At 47.8% G+C, this 18,145-nt stretch overlaps 1 protein-coding gene across 5 annotated transcripts in view; it reads right to left on the minus strand.

Moving 5' to 3' along the window:
* nectin1b (nectin cell adhesion molecule 1b) overlaps positions 1-18,145 on the minus strand; it is a 517,671-nt gene that overhangs the window by 108,955 nt on the left and 390,571 nt on the right. For 2 of the 5 annotated variants that reach the window (XM_059639104.1, XM_059639106.1), the window contains exon 8: positions 8,512-8,622. The exons of the other annotated variants lie outside the window; for them this stretch is intronic. In XM_059639104.1, coding sequence (XP_059495087.1) covers positions 8,512-8,622 — 111 coding nt within the window. The remainder of the gene's footprint in view (positions 1-8,511; positions 8,623-18,145) is intronic. 5 annotated transcript variants of the gene reach the window in all.

Genomic DNA, 18,145 nt, shown 5'->3' on the forward strand with positions numbered 1-18,145 from the left:
TACCAGGACCGTTGACTGTACTGGGAGCCCTGTACCAGGATCATTGACAGCACTGGGCACCCTGTACCAGAAGAAGTTACTGTACTGGGATCCCTGTACAAGGAGCCTTGTACCAGGAGAATTGACTGTACCAGGATCCCTGTACCAGGAGAATTGACTGTACCGGGAGCCCTGTACCAGGACCATTGACTGTACCAGGATCCCTGTACCAGGAGAATTGACTGTACCAGGAGCCCTGTACCAGGGCCATTGACTGTACTGGGATCCCTGTACCAGGATCATTGACAGTACTGGGTACCCTGTACCAGGACCATTGACAGTACCGGGAACCATTTAACAGGAGAATTGACAGTACCAGGAGCATTGACTGTACCAAGATCCCTGTACCAGGAGAAGTTACTGTACCAGAAGCTTGACTGTACCAAGATCCCTGTACCAGGAGAATTGACTGTACCAGGAGCCTTGTACCAGGAGAATTGACTGTACCAGGATCCCTGTACCAGGAGAAGTTACTGTACCAGAAGCATTGACTGTACCAAGATCCCTGTACCAGGAGAATTGACTGTACCAGGATCCCTGTACCAGGAGAATTGACTGTACTGGGACCCCTGCACCAGGATATTTGACTGTACCAGGAGATTTGACAGTACCGGGCGCCCTTCAACAGGAAAATTGACAGTACCGGGAACTCTGTACCAGGAGAATTGACTGTACTGGGGACTCTGTACCAGGAGGATTGACTGTACCGGGAGCCCTGTACCAGGTCCGTTGACTGTACTGGGAGCCCTGTACCAGGACCATTGATTGTACGAGGAACCCTGTACCAGAAGAAGTTACTGTACTGGGATCCCTGTACAAGGAGCCTTGTACCAGGAGAATTGACTGTACCAGGATCCCTGTACCAGGACCATTGACTGTACCAGGATCCCTGTACCAGGAGAATTGACTGTACCAGGATCCCTGTACCAGGAGAATTGACTGTACCGGGAGCCCTGTACCAGGACCATTGACTGTACCAGGATCCCTGTACCAGGAGAATTGACTGTACCAGGAGCCCTGTACCAGGGCCATTGACTGTACTGGGATCCCTGTACCAGGATCATTGACAGTACTGGGTACCCTGTACAAGGAGCATTGACAGTACCGGGAACCATTTACCAGGAGAATTGACAGTACCAGGAGCATTGACTGTACCAAGATCCCTGTACCAGGAGAAGTTACTGTACCAGAAGCATTGACTGTACCAAGATCCCTGTACCAGGAGAATTGACTGTACCGGAACCCCTGCACCAGGATATTTGACTGTACCAGGAGCCCTGTACCAGGAGATTTGACAGTACCGGGCGCCCTTCAGCAGGAAAATTGACAGTACCGGGAACTCTGTACCAGGAGAATTGACTGTACTGGGGACTCTGTACCAGGAGGATTGACTGTACCGGGATCCCTGTACCAGGACCATTGGCTATACTGGGAACCATGTACCAGGACCATTGGCTGGACCGGGAGCCCTGCACCAGGAGAATTGACTGTACCAGGAGCCGTGTACCAGGGCCATTGACTGTACCGGGATCCCTGTACCAGGATCATTGACAGCACTGGGCACCCTGTACCAGGACCATTGATTGTATGAGGAACCCTGTACCAGAAGAAGTTACTGTACTGGGATCCCTGTACAAGGAGCCTTGTACCAGGAGAATTGACTGTACCAGGATCCCTGTACCAGGAGAATTGACTGTACCAGGAGCCCTGTACCAGGGCCATTGACTGTACCAGGATCCCTGTACCAGGAGAATTGACTGTACCGGGAGCCCTGTACCAGGACCATTGACTGTACCAGGATCCCTGTACCAGGAGAATTGACTGTACCAGGAGCCCTGTACCAGGGCCATTGACTGTACCAGGATCCCTGTACCAGGAGAATTGACTGTACCAGGAGCCCTGTACCAGGGCCATTGACTGTACTGGGATCCCTGTACCAGGATCATTGACAGTACTGGGTACCCTGTACCAGGACCATTGACAGTACCGGGAACCATTTACCAGGAGAATTGACAGTACCAGGAGCATTGACTGTACCAAGATCCCTGTACCAGGAGAAGTTACTGTACCAGAAGCATTGACTGTACCAAGATCCCTGTACCAGGAGAATTGACTGTACCAGGAGCCTTGTACCAGGAGAATTGACTGTACCAGGATCCCTGTACCAGGAGAATTGACTGTACCGGAACCCCTGCACCAGGATATTTGACTGTACCAGGAGCCCTGTACCAGGAGATTTGACAGTACCGGGCGCCCTTCAACAGGAAAATTGACAGTACCGGGAACTCTGTACCAGGAGAATTGACTGTACTGGGGACTCTGTACCAGGAGGATTGACTGTACCGGGATCCCTGTACCAGGATCATTGACAGCACTGGGCACCCTGTACCAGGACCATTAACCGTACCAGGAACTATATACTAGGAGAATTGACAGTACTGGAAAACCTGTACCAGGAGAATTGACAGTAGCGGGAACCCTGTACCAGGAGAAGTTACTGTACCAGGACTGCTGTACCAGGACCATTGACTGTACTGAGATCCCTGTACCAGGAGAATTGACTGTACCGGGATCTCTGTACCAGGAGAATTGACTGTACCGGGAGCCTTGTACCAGGAGAATTGACTGTACCAGGAGAATTGACTGTACCGGGAGCTCTGTACCAGGATATTTGACTGTACCAGGAGCCCTGCACCAGGATATTTGACTGTACTGGGAACTCTGTACCAGGTGAATTGACTGTACTGGGGACCCTGTACCAGGAGAATTGACTGTACCAGGAGCCCTGTACCAGGGCCATTGACTGTACCGGGATCCCTGTACCAGGATCATTGACAGTACTGGGCACCCTGTACCAGGACCATTAACTGTACCGGGAACCATATACTAGGAGAATTGACAGTACCGGGAACCCTGTACCAGGAGAAGTTACTGTACCAGGACTGCTGTACCAGGACCATTGACTGTACCGGGATCCCTGTACCAGGAGAAGTTACTGTACCAGGACTGCTGTACCAGGACCATTGACTGTACCGGGAGCCCTGTACCAGGAGAATTGACTATACCGGGAGCCTTGTACCAGGAGAATTGACTGTACCAGGGTCCCTGTGCAGGAGAATTGACAGTACCAGGAACCCTGTACCAGGAGAATTGACTGTACCGGGAACTCTGTACCAGGAGAATTGACTGTACTAGGAACCCTGTACCAGGAGAATTGACCGTACCAGGAACTCTGTACCAGGAGAATTGACTGTACTATGAGAACCGACTGATTGAAATGCCAGTATGTCAAGCAATGAGGAAGGCCAATGGTATGTTTGTCTCTATTGCAAAGGAATATAATCATAAGGAAGTACTGCTGCAGGATGTTGGTAAGACTGCACCTGGAATACCATGGATAAATTTAATCTCCTCACCAAAGGAAGGATATACGTGCTTTAAAGTGCAGGTGAGGGTCACCTGACTAACTGCTGCACAGGCAGAGTTGCCCTGTGAGGAGAATGGGTTTATTACTGGACTTTAGGAGACTGAGACATGTCTATCAATAAAATTTTGAAAGGTTTAACAGGGCAGGCACTGAGGGGCTGAAGAGTTTAGATTTACGATGGGGCATCATCCATTTCGGAATGAATTGAGGAGAAAGGTCTTCACCCAAAGGATTGTGAATCTTTGAAATTTGCTGGCCCACAGCATTGTGTGCGCTCAGTCATGGCGTATGTTCACGACTGAGCTTTGCAGATTTTCCCACTTGAAGAGAAATAGGGGTTTCGGATGGGAAAATGGCATTGAATCAGAAGAAAGGCATAAAAATATTGAATGACAGGCTTGAGGGGCCGAATACCTTTCTTCTGTTCCTATTTCTTATATTCAGTTGTCAATTTGTTGTGATAACTACAGTTCTATAACAGCACACTTTCAACAGAAGAAATTGCAGTTTGAATGCTGTTTTGTCATTGCTAAAACATCTGCTGATCCTGTTAAATAGGGTCCTGGCTGTTTCAAATCAATATTCTCTAATGACTGGGGAAGGTTTCCATTGTTGGAAGAACATTAAGGAGTATGATGGAATGACAATATTGATTACCAGGACACGGGAAACTGATGAAAGTAGATGCGACACAGTGCAGACATGAACAGTCAGTTTAATGATGAGCCGATTACAATGTAAACAGGACCCACTTACATGCACATCACTTGCAACCATCATAACCAGCTTCAGCAGCATCTCTGTGAAGCAGAGAGAGAAAGCACCGTATCTGGAAAAAAACTCACCAGTGCAGGTAGAACAGAGTGTGTTCCAGTTTGTACAACGCAATAAAACAGAATCGGGGTGAAGTTACTTGCAGAAATTTATGCTCATTAATACATTGCAAAGATGGCATGGAAGCAAGAGCAGGAGATATCTATTCATAGACTAGAAGACAGTATTCTCTGTGAGAGTCTGTGTGTGTGTGTGTGTGTGTGTGTGTGTGTGTGTGTGTGTGTGTGTGTGTTTGTGTGTGCGTGTGTGTGTGGGACCCCGTGCCCCAGTGAGAGTCAACGTGTGTGTTTGTGGGACCCTGTATCACAGTGAGAGTCAGTGTGTGTGTGTGTGTGTGTGTGCGTGTGTGTGTGTGTGTGTGTGTGGGACCCTGTATCCCAGTGAGAGTCTGTGTATGTGCGTGTGTGTGTGTGTGACCCTGTACCCCAGTGAGAGTTGTGTGTGTGTGTGTGTGTGTGTGTGTGTGTGTGTGTGTGTGTGTGTGTGTGACCCTGTACCCCAGTGAGAGTTGTGTGTGTGTGTGTGACCCCGTACCCCAGTGAGAGTTGTGTGTGTGTTGGAGCCATGCCCGGAAACACCTAAAAAGATGGCTTAGTGTGATTGTGATGAGATTGAAGCTCAGTGTGTGATGAATGTTGTGGTAAATCATGTTGGAGCCGAGCTGAGCCAGATACATTGCTCTGTGAGCCCCTGTAGACCTGACACCAATTAACCAACATCACAGCCTGTACAGAAAGCTCTGTGGGACAATGTGAGACACAATGAGGAAATCTAGAAGAAAAAGTTTTTAATTTATTCAGTTTCAGAAGTTATTTAATTTCAGCATCCTCCAGTTGGCTTGAACCCCTGAGCTGTTCCTATACACGCTGATATTATTACTTTCCATGCGTAGTCCTCTGAATGAGCTCTCTTCCCCCCTCCCTCTCTCCTCACTGTGTTCACCTCTTCTACCTCAATGTTCCCTGGTAGCTTAAGACCAGGAACAAAAACAGAAATTGCTGCAAGGATCACTGGACTCGAAATGTTAACTTTGATTTCTCTCCACAGATGCTGTCATATCTGCTGAGCTTTACCAGCAACTTCTGGTTTTGATTCTGGTTTCCAGCTTCTGCAATTCTTTTGGGTTTTATTTAGCTCCGAACCTGGGCCTGTTTCGTTTCTGTCTCTGCTGTATGCCTCTATTTGGAGGATCTCAAAATACAAACTGACCATTAATCACCTTGCCCTGACTTACTCTTCTGTGCTATTCCTTTCAATCTGGGATCCCAAACCACTTCTTGGCATCTCAATAAAATTACCCTCACAATGCTCTGACTGGGTAGGGTGTGATTTGAGTTCTGTCATTTCCTGAAGTGTACTATATCCCTTTTCTCCAGCAGCCCATGTGTTCAGTGATCTACACCAGCTCCTGGTCATGTAAACTCCTGATTTTAAAACAGTTACCCTGGTTTTCAAATACCCCCCTCTCTGCCTCTAACCCTGTCCCTTTGCTCACCTTTGATATTAATTGCTACATGGTCAGTGCCTGGGCCTCACACTCTCTCCCCTGAGCCTCTCCACCTCTTTCTCTCTCTGTCTCACTCTTTAAGCAATTCATTTAATCGATCCCTTTGATGGGTCTTGTGATCACTGTTCTCTGGTCACTGCTTAGTTAAATCAGTATCTACTTTGGTGATGGGAACATTCCTGTGAAGCACCTTGGAGCATGTTATGTTGTTAGAAATGCTGCACAAATGTAAGATAACAAGGTGTGGAGCTGGATGAACAGAGCAGGCCCAGCAGCATCAGGGGAGCAGGAGAGTTGACGTTTTCTGAAGAAGGGTCTAGGCCCAAAATGTCAATGTTCATCCAGCTCTACACCTTATTATCTCGGATTCTCCAGCATCTGCACTTCCTATTATCTCTGCATAAATGTAAGTTGTTCTTGTTTGAATTGTGTGTAGGGATGGAGGGGGTTAGGGGAGGGTGGGGACGTAACCTGGGAGATGGGTATCTGACCTGGTGGGGAGCTGTCAGATTTGATGGCGGGGGGGGGGTGGAGCAGAAGTGGTATCTGACCCCAGGGAGCGGGGGGTGCAGTTTGCCTGATCCCAACTGGTCCTAACTGTGTGTCAGTCTGAGTTGAACTGGGTGCAGCTGTGATCGATGGATCCTCAGTCTCACAGCTTTCTGATTGGCTGCTGTTCCCAGGGTGACCCACTTCCTTGGAGCAGCGATTGGCCATTTAGGAATTTATTGGGGTGTGGGGGGAGAATCAGGGCAAGTTAGAGCCTGAAGCCTTTCATCAGAAAGACCTCGGCCCAGTCAAAATCTTTGGTCAAATTTTACAGATGAAAGGAGATTCAGAAGGAGAGATAAGGGGTGGGAGATAGAGTGAGAGAGATGGGGAAGGGAGAGAGAGAGAGATAGAGAGAGAAGGGAGGGGAAGAGGGAGAGGAGAGAGGAAGGGAGTGAAACAGAGAAGGGACAGGGAGAGAAGGAGCAAGAGAGGGGGTGAGGGAGGGAAGGGGAGCAAGAGGGAGGGTGTGGGGGAGATGGGGAGGGATACAGGGTGAGGGAGAGACAGATTGAGATTGAGAGAGAGAAAGGGAGAGAGACATTGAGATTGAGAAAGAGAAAGGGAGAAAAATTGAGATTGCGAGTGGGGAGAGAGAGAGAGAGAGAGTGAGAGGGAGGGAGAGAGAAAGACAAAAAAGGAAACATTGAGAAAGAGAGAACAACAAGTGGAGAGATGACAAAAGAAATCAAGAGAGAAGTGATGGAGAGAGAGATGGAAAAGAGCTGAATGGAGAGCAACTGAGAGTGGGTGTGACACAGCCTGATACTGAGAGACACACAACAGGAAACAGAATGGGAGTGAGAAGGAAATAAAGGAAGAGAGGACAGGACAGGGATTGCATGTGATAGAGCGAGAGAGACAGATAGATAGAGAGAGAGAAAGCGATAGAGAGCGAGGGAGAGATAGATAGATAGATAGATAGATAGATAGAGTGAGATAGATAGATAGATAGATAGATAGAGTTAGATAGATAGATAGAGTGAGATAGATAGATAGATAGATAGATAGAGTGAGATAGATAGATAGATAGATAGATAGAGTTAGATAGATAGAGAGAGTTAGATAGATAGAGAGAGTTAGATAGATAGATAGAGAGAGAGTGAGATAGATAGATAGATAGATAGACAGAGAGAGTGAGATAGATAGATAGAGAGAGTGAGATAGATAGATAGATAGAGAGAGTGAGATAGATAGATAGATAGAGAGAGTGAGATAGATAGATAGAGAGAGAGAGAGTGAGATAGATAGATAGATAGAGAGAGTGAGATAGCTAGATAGAGAGAGAGAGTGAGATAGATAGAGAGAGAGTGAGAGATAGATAGGAAGAGAGAGTGAGATAAAGATGGAGAAAGAGGGAATTAGAGACAGAGAGAGGCAGCTAAAGAGATACAGATAGGCAGAAAGAGAGTGAGAGATAAACAAGTTGATGGAGAGAGGAACAGACAGGGGGAGAGAGACAGAGGCTGAAATGGAGACTAGCAATGGACAGGGACATAGATAGTGAAAGACAGAGCGAAAGATAGAGAGACAGACAGAGAGAGCAAGAAAATGATACATAGCTTTAAGAGCGGCCCTGAAAATAAAGTGAGGTCAGAGGGAGTGAGGGATTTAACATTTGCTGAAGAGAACATAGGTTTTCTAGGATTGATATGATTTATGGTGATGTGATGAGGGCCCAACCATGAATGGTCACTGTCAGAGATACATACACAACCACATACACACACACGTTCTCACACACATGTTCTCTCACACACACGCATGCACAGACACACACATGTTCTCACACACACGCTCTCTCACACACATGCACGCGCACACACACACACACACACACACACACACACGTTCTCACACACACGCTCTCTCACACACACACATATTCTCACACACACGCTCTCTCACACACACACACACTCTCTCTCTCACACACACACACACACACACACACACACACACAGGAAGAGACAGTGACACGGAAATGCACATATACAGACAGGCAGATATAGTCCTGGCTATAATCAGGCAGCAATGTGATACTGCAGTAAGTGGCGATGGTCAGGAATCTTTTCAGTGTTTGATGGTTAAATGTTGTCGGTATAAGGCTGGGAAATGGTAAATGATTGACATTTGTGAGAGTGGGCAGGCTCACCGATTTCTCGGAGTGGGGAGATGGTTCTGGAGCGGCCAGGTCATAATACTGGGTCTGGACTGGAGTCTTCACAGCATCCTCTTCATCCTTCATGCTGTCCAGCTGCACCACCTGTAGATAATGATGGCCATGTTAGCGGAAAGGGGGGGCAAGCAAGAAACCTGCTGGGGGTGGTCACTGAGTGGGGGATCGCTCCTGAGTATCAGGGACAGCATCAGCACCAGGCCGAGGTCCCAGCTGTTCCCACAGTAAACAACAGCCCCAGCACGCAGCTCCCTTGGCTAACTTGTGGTTGTAAGTGTGTGTGAACGAGGTATGCACTTGTTGTTGTGAGAGAGACTCTGTCTGTGTGTGTGTGTGTGGGTGTGTGTGTGTGTGTGTGTGTGTCTGTCTGTCTGTCTGTCTGTGCCTGAGAGTGTGTGTGTGCCTGTGTGTGTCTGTCTGTCTGTCCGTCTGTCTGTGTGTGAGACTGTGGGTCTGTGTGTGTGAGTGTGTGTGTGTGTGTGTGTGTATGGGTGTGTGTCTGTGTATGGGTGTGTGGGAGTGTATGGGTGTGTGGGTGTGTACGGGTGCGTGAGTGTGTACGGGTGTGTGGGTGTATACGGGTGTGTGGGTGTGTATAGATGTGTAGGTATGTATAGGTGTGTGGGAGTGTATGGGTGTGTATGGGTGTGTATGGCTGCGTGGGTGTGTATGGGTGTGTGGGAGTGTATGGGTGTGTGGGGGTGTATGTGTGTGTATGGGTGTGTAGGTGTGGGTGTGTATGGGTGTGTGGGAGTGTATGGGTGTGTATGGCTGTGTGGGTGTGTATGGGTGTATGGGTGTGTATGGATGCGTGGGTATGTGGGTGTGTGGGTGTGTGTGGGTGTGTGTGGGTGTGTTGGTGTGTGGGTGTGTGTGGGTGTGTATGGGTGTGTGGGAGTGTATGGGTGTGTATGGCTGTGTGGGTGTGTGTTGGTGTGTAGGTGTGTATGGGTGTGTGGGTGTGTATGAGTGTGTACGGATGTGAATGGGTGTGTATGGCTGCGTGAGTGTGTATGGGTATGTGGGTGTGTATGGGTGTGAATGGGTGTGTATGGATGTGTGGGTGGGTGTGTGAGTGTGTGTGGGGGTGTGGGCGTGTGTGGGTGCGTATGGGTGTATGGGTGTGTATGGGTGTGCGGGAGTGTATGGGTGTGAATGGCTGTGTGGGTGTGTATGGGTGTGTAGGTGAGTATGTGTGTGTGGGTGTATATGTGTGTGTGGGTGTGTATGGGTGTGTGGGAGTGTATGGGTGTGTAGGTGTGTATGGGTGTGTATGGATGTGTGGGTATGTGGGTGTGTGTGGGTGTGTGTGGGTGTGTATGGGTGTGTATGGGTAGATGGGTGTGTGTGGGTGTGTGGGTGTGTGTGGGTGTGTATGGGTATGTGGGTGTGTGTGGGTGTGTATGGGTACGTGGGTGTGTGTGGGTGTGTACGGGTGTGTATGAGTATGTGGGTATGTGTGGGTGTGTGTGGGTGTGTGGGTGTGTACGGGTGTGTATGGATATGTGAGTGTGTGTTGGTGTGTGTGGGTGTGTGGGTGTGTATGGGTATGTGAGTGTGTGTGGGTGTGTATGGGTGTGTGGGTGTGTACGGGTGTGTAGGTGTGTATGGATGTGTGGGTGTGTGTGGGTGTGTATGGGTGTGTATGGGTATGTGGGTGTGTTTTGGTGGTGTATGGGTGTGAATGGGTGTGTATGGATGTGTGGGTACGTGGGTGAGTGTGGGTGTGTGTGGGTGTGTATGGGTGTGTATGGGTATGTGGATATGTGGGTGTGCATGGGTGTGTAGCTGTGTGGGTGTGTGTGGGTGTGTGTGGGTGTGTGGGTGTGTGGGTGTGTGTGGGAGTGTATGGGTGTGTATGGCTGTGTGGGTGTGTATGGGTGTGTAGGTGTGTATGGGTGTGTAGGTGTGTATGGGTGTGTGGGTGTGTACGGATGTGAATGGGTGTGTATGGCTGTGTGGGTGTGTATGGGTATGTGGGTGTGTATGGGTTTGAATGGGTGAGTATGGATGTGTGGGTGGGTGTGTGGGTGTGTGTGGGTGTGTATGGGTGAGTGTGGGTGTGTCGGTGTGTATGGGTGTGTATGAGTGTATGGGTGTATGGGTGTGTATGAGTGTGTGGGTGTGTGGGAGTGTATGGGTGTGTAGGTGTGTGGGTGTGTGTGTCTGTGTATGGGTGTGTGGGAGTGTATGGGTGTGTGGATGTGTACGGGTGCGTGAGTGTGTACGGGTGTGTGGGAGTATACGGGTGTGTGGGTGTGTATAGATGTGTACGTGTGTATTGGTGTGTGGGAGTGTATGGGTGTGTATGGGTGTGTATGGCTGCGTGGGTGTGTATGGGAGTGTATGGGTGTGTATGGGTGTGTGGGTGTGTATGGGTGTGTGGGAGTGTATGGGTGTGTGGGTGTGTAGGTGTGGGTGTGTATGGGTGTGTGGGAGGGTATGGGGGTGTATGGGTGTGTATGGGTGAGTATGGATGTGTGGGTATGTGGGTGTGTGGGTGTGTGTGGGTGTGTGGGTGTGTGTGGGTGTGTGTGGGTGTGTGTGGGTGTGTATGGGTGTGTGGGAGTGTATGGGTGTGTATGGCTGTGTGGGTGTGTCTTGGTGTGTAGGCGTGTATGGGTGTGTGGGTGTGTATGGGTGTGTACGGATGTGAATGGGTGTGTATGGCTGCGTGAGTGTGTATGGGTATGTGGGTGTGTATGGGTGTGAATGGGTGTGTATGGATGTGTGGGTGGGTGTGTGAGTGTGTGTGGGTGTGTGGGAGTGTATGGGTGTGAATGGCTGTGTGGGTGTGTATGGGTGTGTGGGTATGTATGGGTGTGTGGGTGTGTGTGGGTATGTGGGTGTGTGTGGGTGTGTGGATGTGTATGGGTATGTGGGGTGTGTGTGGGTGTGTATGGGTGTGTATGGGTGTGTATGGGTATGTGTGGGTGTGTGGGTGTGTATGGGTGTGTATGGGTATGTGGGTGTGTATGGGTATGTGGGTGTGTGTGGGTGTGTATGGGTATGTGGGTGTGTGTGGGTGTGTGGGTGCGTATGGGTGTATATGGGTATGTGGGTATGTGTGGGTGTGTGTGGGTGTGTGGGTGTGTACGGGTGTGTATGGGTATGTGAGCGTGTGTGGGTGTGTGTGGGTGTGTATGGGTATGTGAGTGTGTGTGGGTGTGTATGGGTGTGTAGGTGTGTATGGGTGTGTAGGTGTGTATGGATGTGTGGGTGTGTGTGGGTGTGTAGGTGTGTATGGGTGTGTAGGTGTGTATGGATGTGTGGGTGTGTATGGGTGTGTATGGGTGTGTATGGGTATGTGGGTGTGTATGGGGGTGTATGGGTGTGAATGGGTGTGTATGGATGTGTGGGTATGTGGGTGAGTATGGGTGTGTGTGGGTGTGTATGGGTATGTGGTGGTGTATGGGTATGTGGGTGTGTATGGGTGTGTATGGATGTGTGGGTATGTGGGTGTGTATGGGTGTGTAGCTGTGTGGGTGTGTGTGGGTGTGTGTGGGTGTGTGTGTGTGTGTGTGGGAGTGTGTGGGTGTGTACGGCTGTGTGGGTGTGTATGGGTGTGTAGGTGTGTGGGTGTGTGTGGGTGTGTGTGGGTGTGTGTGTGTGTGTGTGGGAGTGTGTGGGTGTGTACGGCTGTATGGGTGTGTATGGGTGTGTAGGTGTGTATGGGTGTGTAGGTGTGTAGGGGTGTGTGTGGGTGTGTATGGGTGTGTATGGCTGCATGGGTGTGTATTGGTGGGTAGGTGTGTATGTGTGTGTGGGTGTGTATGGGTGTGTACAGATGTGAATGGGTGTGTATGGCTGTGTGGGTATGTATGGGTATGTGGGTGTGTATGGGTGTGAATGGGTGAGTATGGATGTGTGGGTGGGTGTGTGTGGGTGTGTATGGGTGAGTGTGGGTGTTTATGGGTGTGTATGGGTGTGTATGGGTGTGTGGGTGTGTGGGTGTGTGGGTGTATGGGTGTGTATGGGTGTGTTGGGAGTGTATGGGTGTGTAGGTGTGTGGGTGTGTGTGGGGGTGTATGGGTATGTGGGTGTGTGTGGGTGTGTATGGTTGTGTGGGTGTGTATGGGGTGTGCGTGTGTATGGGTATGTGGGTGTGTATGGGTGTGTGGGTGTGTATGGGTGTGAATGGGTGTGTATGGATGTATGGGTATGTGAGTGTGAGTGGGTGTGTATGGGCGTGTGGGTGTGTGTGGGTGTGTACGTGTGTATGGGTGTGTAGGTGTGTGTGGGTGTGTATGGGTATGTGGGTGTGTATGGGTGTGTATGGGTGTGTATGGGTGTGTGGGTGTGTATGGGTGTGTGTGGGTGTGTATGGGTGTGTGGGCGTGTGGGTGTGTACAGGTGTGTGGGTGTGTATGGGTGTTTGGGTGTGTATGGGTGTGTGGGTGTGTATGGGTGTGTGGGTGTGTATGGGTGGGAGTGTGTGGGTGTACATGGGTGTGTATGGGTCTATATGGGTGTGTGGGTGTGTATGGGTGTGTGGGTGTGTGTGGGTGTGTATGGGTGTTTGGGTGTGTGGGTGTGTGTGGGTGTATATGGGTGTGTATGGGTCTGTATGGGTGTGTGGGTGTGTGTGGGTGTGTATGGGTGGGTGTGTGTGGGTGTATATGGGTGTTATGGGTCTGTATGGGTGTGTGGGTGTGTATGGGTGTGTGGGTGTGTATGGGTGCGTGGGTGTTTATGGGTGTGTGGGTGTATGGGTGTGTGGGTGTGTATGGGTGCGTGGGTGTGTATGGGTGTGTGGGTGTGTGGGCGTATGGGTGTGTATGGGTGTGTGGGTGTGTGGGCGTATGGGTGTGTATGGGTGTGTATGGGTGTGTGGGTGTGTGTGTGGGTGTGTGTGGGTGTGTATGGGTGTGTGGGTGTGGCTTGAATAGAAAAGGAGCAGGCCATTCATCCCATCGACCCTTCCCGGGGTGTGAGTTATTGTTTGATGATTAATGTGAAGTTTTATATTACATTTGGTTTGAGTGTGACCCCTTTGTAAAACAGTTTCTGTAAGAATGAAACCACATGGCTCCGGTCAGTCTGAAGATGGTTTTGATTGATGGCTTTATTGTTTTCTTTGTGTCTCAACATGCTTTGTGATAAAAACGTCTTATTCAAAGACACGGTGATTTTTTAAATTGAAACAAAAACATAAAGTGCAGGAAAAACTCAAGGGGTCTGGCAGCTTCTGTGGGAAGAAAACAGAGTTAACTTTTCAACTCCAGTGACCCTTCTTCAGAACTGAGTTTTGACTCAAACTTAAGAACTTGAAATGTTAATTCCATTTCGCTCATAGAATCCCAACAATGCAGATAGAGGCCATTCAGCCCATTGAGTCTGCACCAACCCTGTGAAGAGCAGTCCACCCAGACCCACCCTCCTACCCAAATCCCGTCACCCCTCATTTCCCACGGCTAACTCACCCAGCCTGCACACCCGTGAACACTACTGACAATTTAGCATGGCACATCCACCATTACCTGCTCAGCTTTGGGCTGTGGTAGCACCTGGAGAAAAGCAAGGCAGACACAGGGAGAATGAACCAGCTCCAGGCAGGCAATTGCCTGAGTTCATTTCAGGTCCCTGGCTTTGTATGTGAGCTGAGTGTGTGTGTCCAAGTGTGTGTGTGTGTTTGTGTGTGTGTCTGTATGTGGCAGGGGTGTTGGGGATGGGGTTTGGGTATTCAGTTTGGAGTCTTCTGGGTGTTGTGAAGTGCAGTGTTGTATTTGTGGGCTGGAAGGCAGGATGTTAGAATTCGTTTTTAAAATAATTGCGGGCGAGGGTGCATGGTCCCTTTAAATGATGACAGGCTTTTTCTAGGCTTGGAGATTAAAAAAAGTCTGCGTGCAGCAGCAGGCACAGAGAGTTCCTGAAATTCAAACATTTGTATCAAAAAGCTGTATGGTTAGCAACCCAGGCAGTAGACTTGTGTTATTATTAAGGCAACCAGTTTGAATCAGCCAATTAATTTAAAACAGGCACTTAGAGACAAAAAAAATTAAACTTAAATCTGATGTTTTTGACAACCTAGGACCAATCCTATTCTAAGAAATCAATAGCTCATCATGGGTATAAAAGAAGGGGGTTTTTGAAAATCGGTGTGAGAGCAACTGTCATCTGTTAGATCTAATAACCATCAGCCCTAAAGAGAAAATCATCGGCTCTCACAGAATTCTCAAAGCTCACAGAAAACAATCTGACTAAAGATACAGTGGCACTCTTAGCTAATATTCCTAACGTAAGAATTTGATGGAGAAGGGTGTTCCTGACTGAAGATCAAGGGAGAAGGTGCAGAACATTCCAGAAGATGTATCCAGGCTGTAATTTTGACAGACTAAGTTTTAATTTTTTAAGAATTATCTTGTTTTATACAAGTGGGAATTGTATTTATTAGGACAGCATACCATTAGAATTTTGTTTTATTTGGGAATATTAGTAGATAAGGGGGAATTGTTTGGTTTGTTAATGGTTCAGTTAATTTGTTCACTGTTAGAGTTAGATAAATAAATCGATTATAGAGTGACTTTCAGGAGTTCATTCCACTTAACCTCCCCTCTGTAACACTTGGGAGGGGTGAGAGGCAGTTTATACCACTTTTCACATTTCACATGATGTGAGCTTCTCTGGGTGTTTCGGTTTTTGTTCTCGGGGGGTAGGGGTCGGGTGGGGAATATTGACCTCCACTTTATAACAGATTGGGGGCTCAAGTCCAGGATCTGGTCAGTTTGTGTACAGGATCTGAACGGATTTGGACAGATTTGAACAGATTTGGGGTATGAAAGGTCCCAGCAGATTTAAACAGACTCTGTGATTAGTGTCCTAGACCTTTAAATAAAACTTAAGTGAGAAGTGTAAAATCTATTTAATTTCAGTTAATTGTGGTTGGTTAAATCAAACATGGACGAAATGGCTCTTCACATTGCTAAAGAAGATCTGCGTTTTAAGGATGCTTCCCAAATAGGCCAAGGAAGTTCAAAAAGACAGAGGAAGGATATACTTGTAGCAAATTGGCTGATTTGGGTTTAATTAGGGATAAGAGGAAAGTTAAAATTGTAACTGAGTTAGTCAAGCATTTAGGTACACCAGAGAAATCGTCAGGTGCAGTGTAGTCAGAAAACAAAATTGCAAAGAAGACAACTGGAGTAGAGAATGAAAGGGAATTGAAACAGTTTGAATTACAGTTACAAGCAGAGGAAAGACAAAAAGAAACAGAGAGAGAGTTTGAACTTTGCAAGTTGCAAATTAAACAGGATGGCCAACATGATGGAAATGAAGATAGAAGGCAGGCTTAATGAGGAGGAGAGCGATGATGAGCAGACCCATCATAGCCAAAGACCTGATGGAGATATGCACAAATTTGTCAAAACATTATCAAAATTCAATAAAAAAGAAGTAGAAGCCTTTTTCATTTCCTTTGAGACATTGGCTAAACAGATAAACTGGCCAGAGACTGTGTGGATAATGTTAATTCAGACCAAGTCAGTTGGCAGGGCTAGTGACGTGTTTGCAGCACTGTCAGAGGAGATGGCAGGAGAATGTGAGCGAGTGAAACAGGCTATTTTGCGTGCCTACAAATTGGAATCAGAAGCATATAAACAACGGTTCAGAAATGTAAGAAAGGAACCAGATCAGACTTACATCGAGTTTGAAAGAATTAAACAGCACAACTTTAATAGATGGGCGAGAACATTAAAAATAGAAAAGACTTATGAGGATGTTAGATCGTTCTGCTGGAGGAGTTCAAAATTCACTTTCAGCAATGATAACATAGAACATAGAACATAGAACATAGAACAGTACAGCACAGAACAGGCCCTTCAGCCCACAATGTTGTGCCGACCATTGATCCTCATGGATGCACCCTCAAATTTCTGTGACCATATGCATGTCCAGCAGTCTCTTAAATGACCCCAATGACCTTGCTTCCACAACTGCTGCTGGCAACGCATTCCATGCTCTCACAACTCTCTGCGTAAAGAACCTGCCTCTGACATCCCCTCTATACTTTCCACCAACCAGCTTAAAACTATGACCCCTCGTGCTAGCCATTTCTGCCCTGGGAAATAGTCTCTGGCTATCGACTCTATCTATGCCTCTCATTATCTTGTATACCTCAATTAGGTCCCCTCTCCTCCTCCTTTTCTCCAATGAAAAGAGACCGAGCTCAGTCAACCTCTCTTCATAAGATAAGCCCTCCAGTCCAGGCAGCATCCTGGTAAACCTCCTCTGAACCCTCTCCAAAGCATCCACATCTTTCCTATAATAGGGCGCCCAGAACTGGACGCAGTATTCCAAGTGCGGTCTAACCAAAGTTTTATAGAGCTGCAACAAGATCTCACGACTCTTAAACTCAATCCCCCTGTTAATGAAAGCCAAAACACCATATGCTTTCTTAACAACCCTGTCCACTTGGGTGGCCATTTTAAGGGATCTATGTATCTGCACACCAAGATCCCTCTGTTCCTCCACGCTGCCAAGAATCCTATCCTTAATCCTGTACTCAGCTTTCAAATTCGACCTTCCAAAATGCATCACCTCGCATTTATCCAGGTTGAACTCCATCTGCCACCTCTCAGCCCATCTCTGCATCCTGTCAATGTCCCGCTGCAGCCTACAACAGCCCTCTACACTGTCAACGACACCTCCGACCTTTGTGTCGTCTGCAAACTTGCTGACCCATCCTTCAATTCCCTCGTCCAAGTCATTAATAAAAATTACAAACAGTAGAGGCCCAAGGACAGAGCCCTGTGGAACCCCACTCACCACTGACTTCCAGGCAGAATCTCATGTTGAAGAACAGAAAGTTTAAACAGTGAGAAGAGCTGCAGAGATGGAGGGTGAATATGTATTAGGGCATAAATCAAAGTCTAACTCCCAACAGCAATTTCATTCCGTGAGGGACAGAAATTGAGACAGAAGGAGATCCTCCAGTGAAACACAGAAAAGTAGATCACAATGGAAATAGTTTACCACATGTGAGAAAAGAAACCCGAGAGGGTGAAAAGGCGGTGAAAGACCTCAAGTGTTTGACTGTAATAGAGTGGGACACACAAAGTCACAGTGCTGGTGCTTTAAGAAAGGCACTGGGAAAAAGGATGTAGTAAAACAGGAGAAACCAGTGAGATTAGTTGAGGGAGTGAAAGAAATCCCAAGAGAAGTCAAGGAACTGCAGGAAAGTGCACAGCCTAGTCATGGGCTGGTCAGTAAGGTAGTGGCTGATCTCTTCAAAAACGTCACCTCTGTGAGTAAGGTTTACTCAGGCAGAATGGAGTAGAAGGTAAACAAGTTAAAATATTGAGATACAGGAGCCAGTCAGTCTGTAATAGTAAGAGATGAAAGTATTTGTTCTCCTTCTGAAATGTTAGCCGAGGGAGCAATAACCTGTGAAATAAATGGAGAGAGATTTAGCATTCCACTGTGTAAGATAAGATTGGAAAGTCCAATCAAGGCTGGGGAAGTGACAGTGGGAGTGATGGAAAGAGTGTCTATTCCAGGAATACAGTTTGTTCTTGGAAATGCCCTAGCAGGATCAAAGGTGGGAGTGATGCCGATGTAGTGGAGAAGCTGAAAGAAAACAACGGAACTGGGAAGAGTTAAAAGGAAAATGCCT

The sequence above is a fragment of the Stegostoma tigrinum genome, chromosome 32 (assembly GCF_030684315.1).
Source record: "Stegostoma tigrinum isolate sSteTig4 chromosome 32, sSteTig4.hap1, whole genome shotgun sequence".
Taxonomy (NCBI): domain Eukaryota; kingdom Metazoa; phylum Chordata; class Chondrichthyes; order Orectolobiformes; family Stegostomatidae; genus Stegostoma; species Stegostoma tigrinum.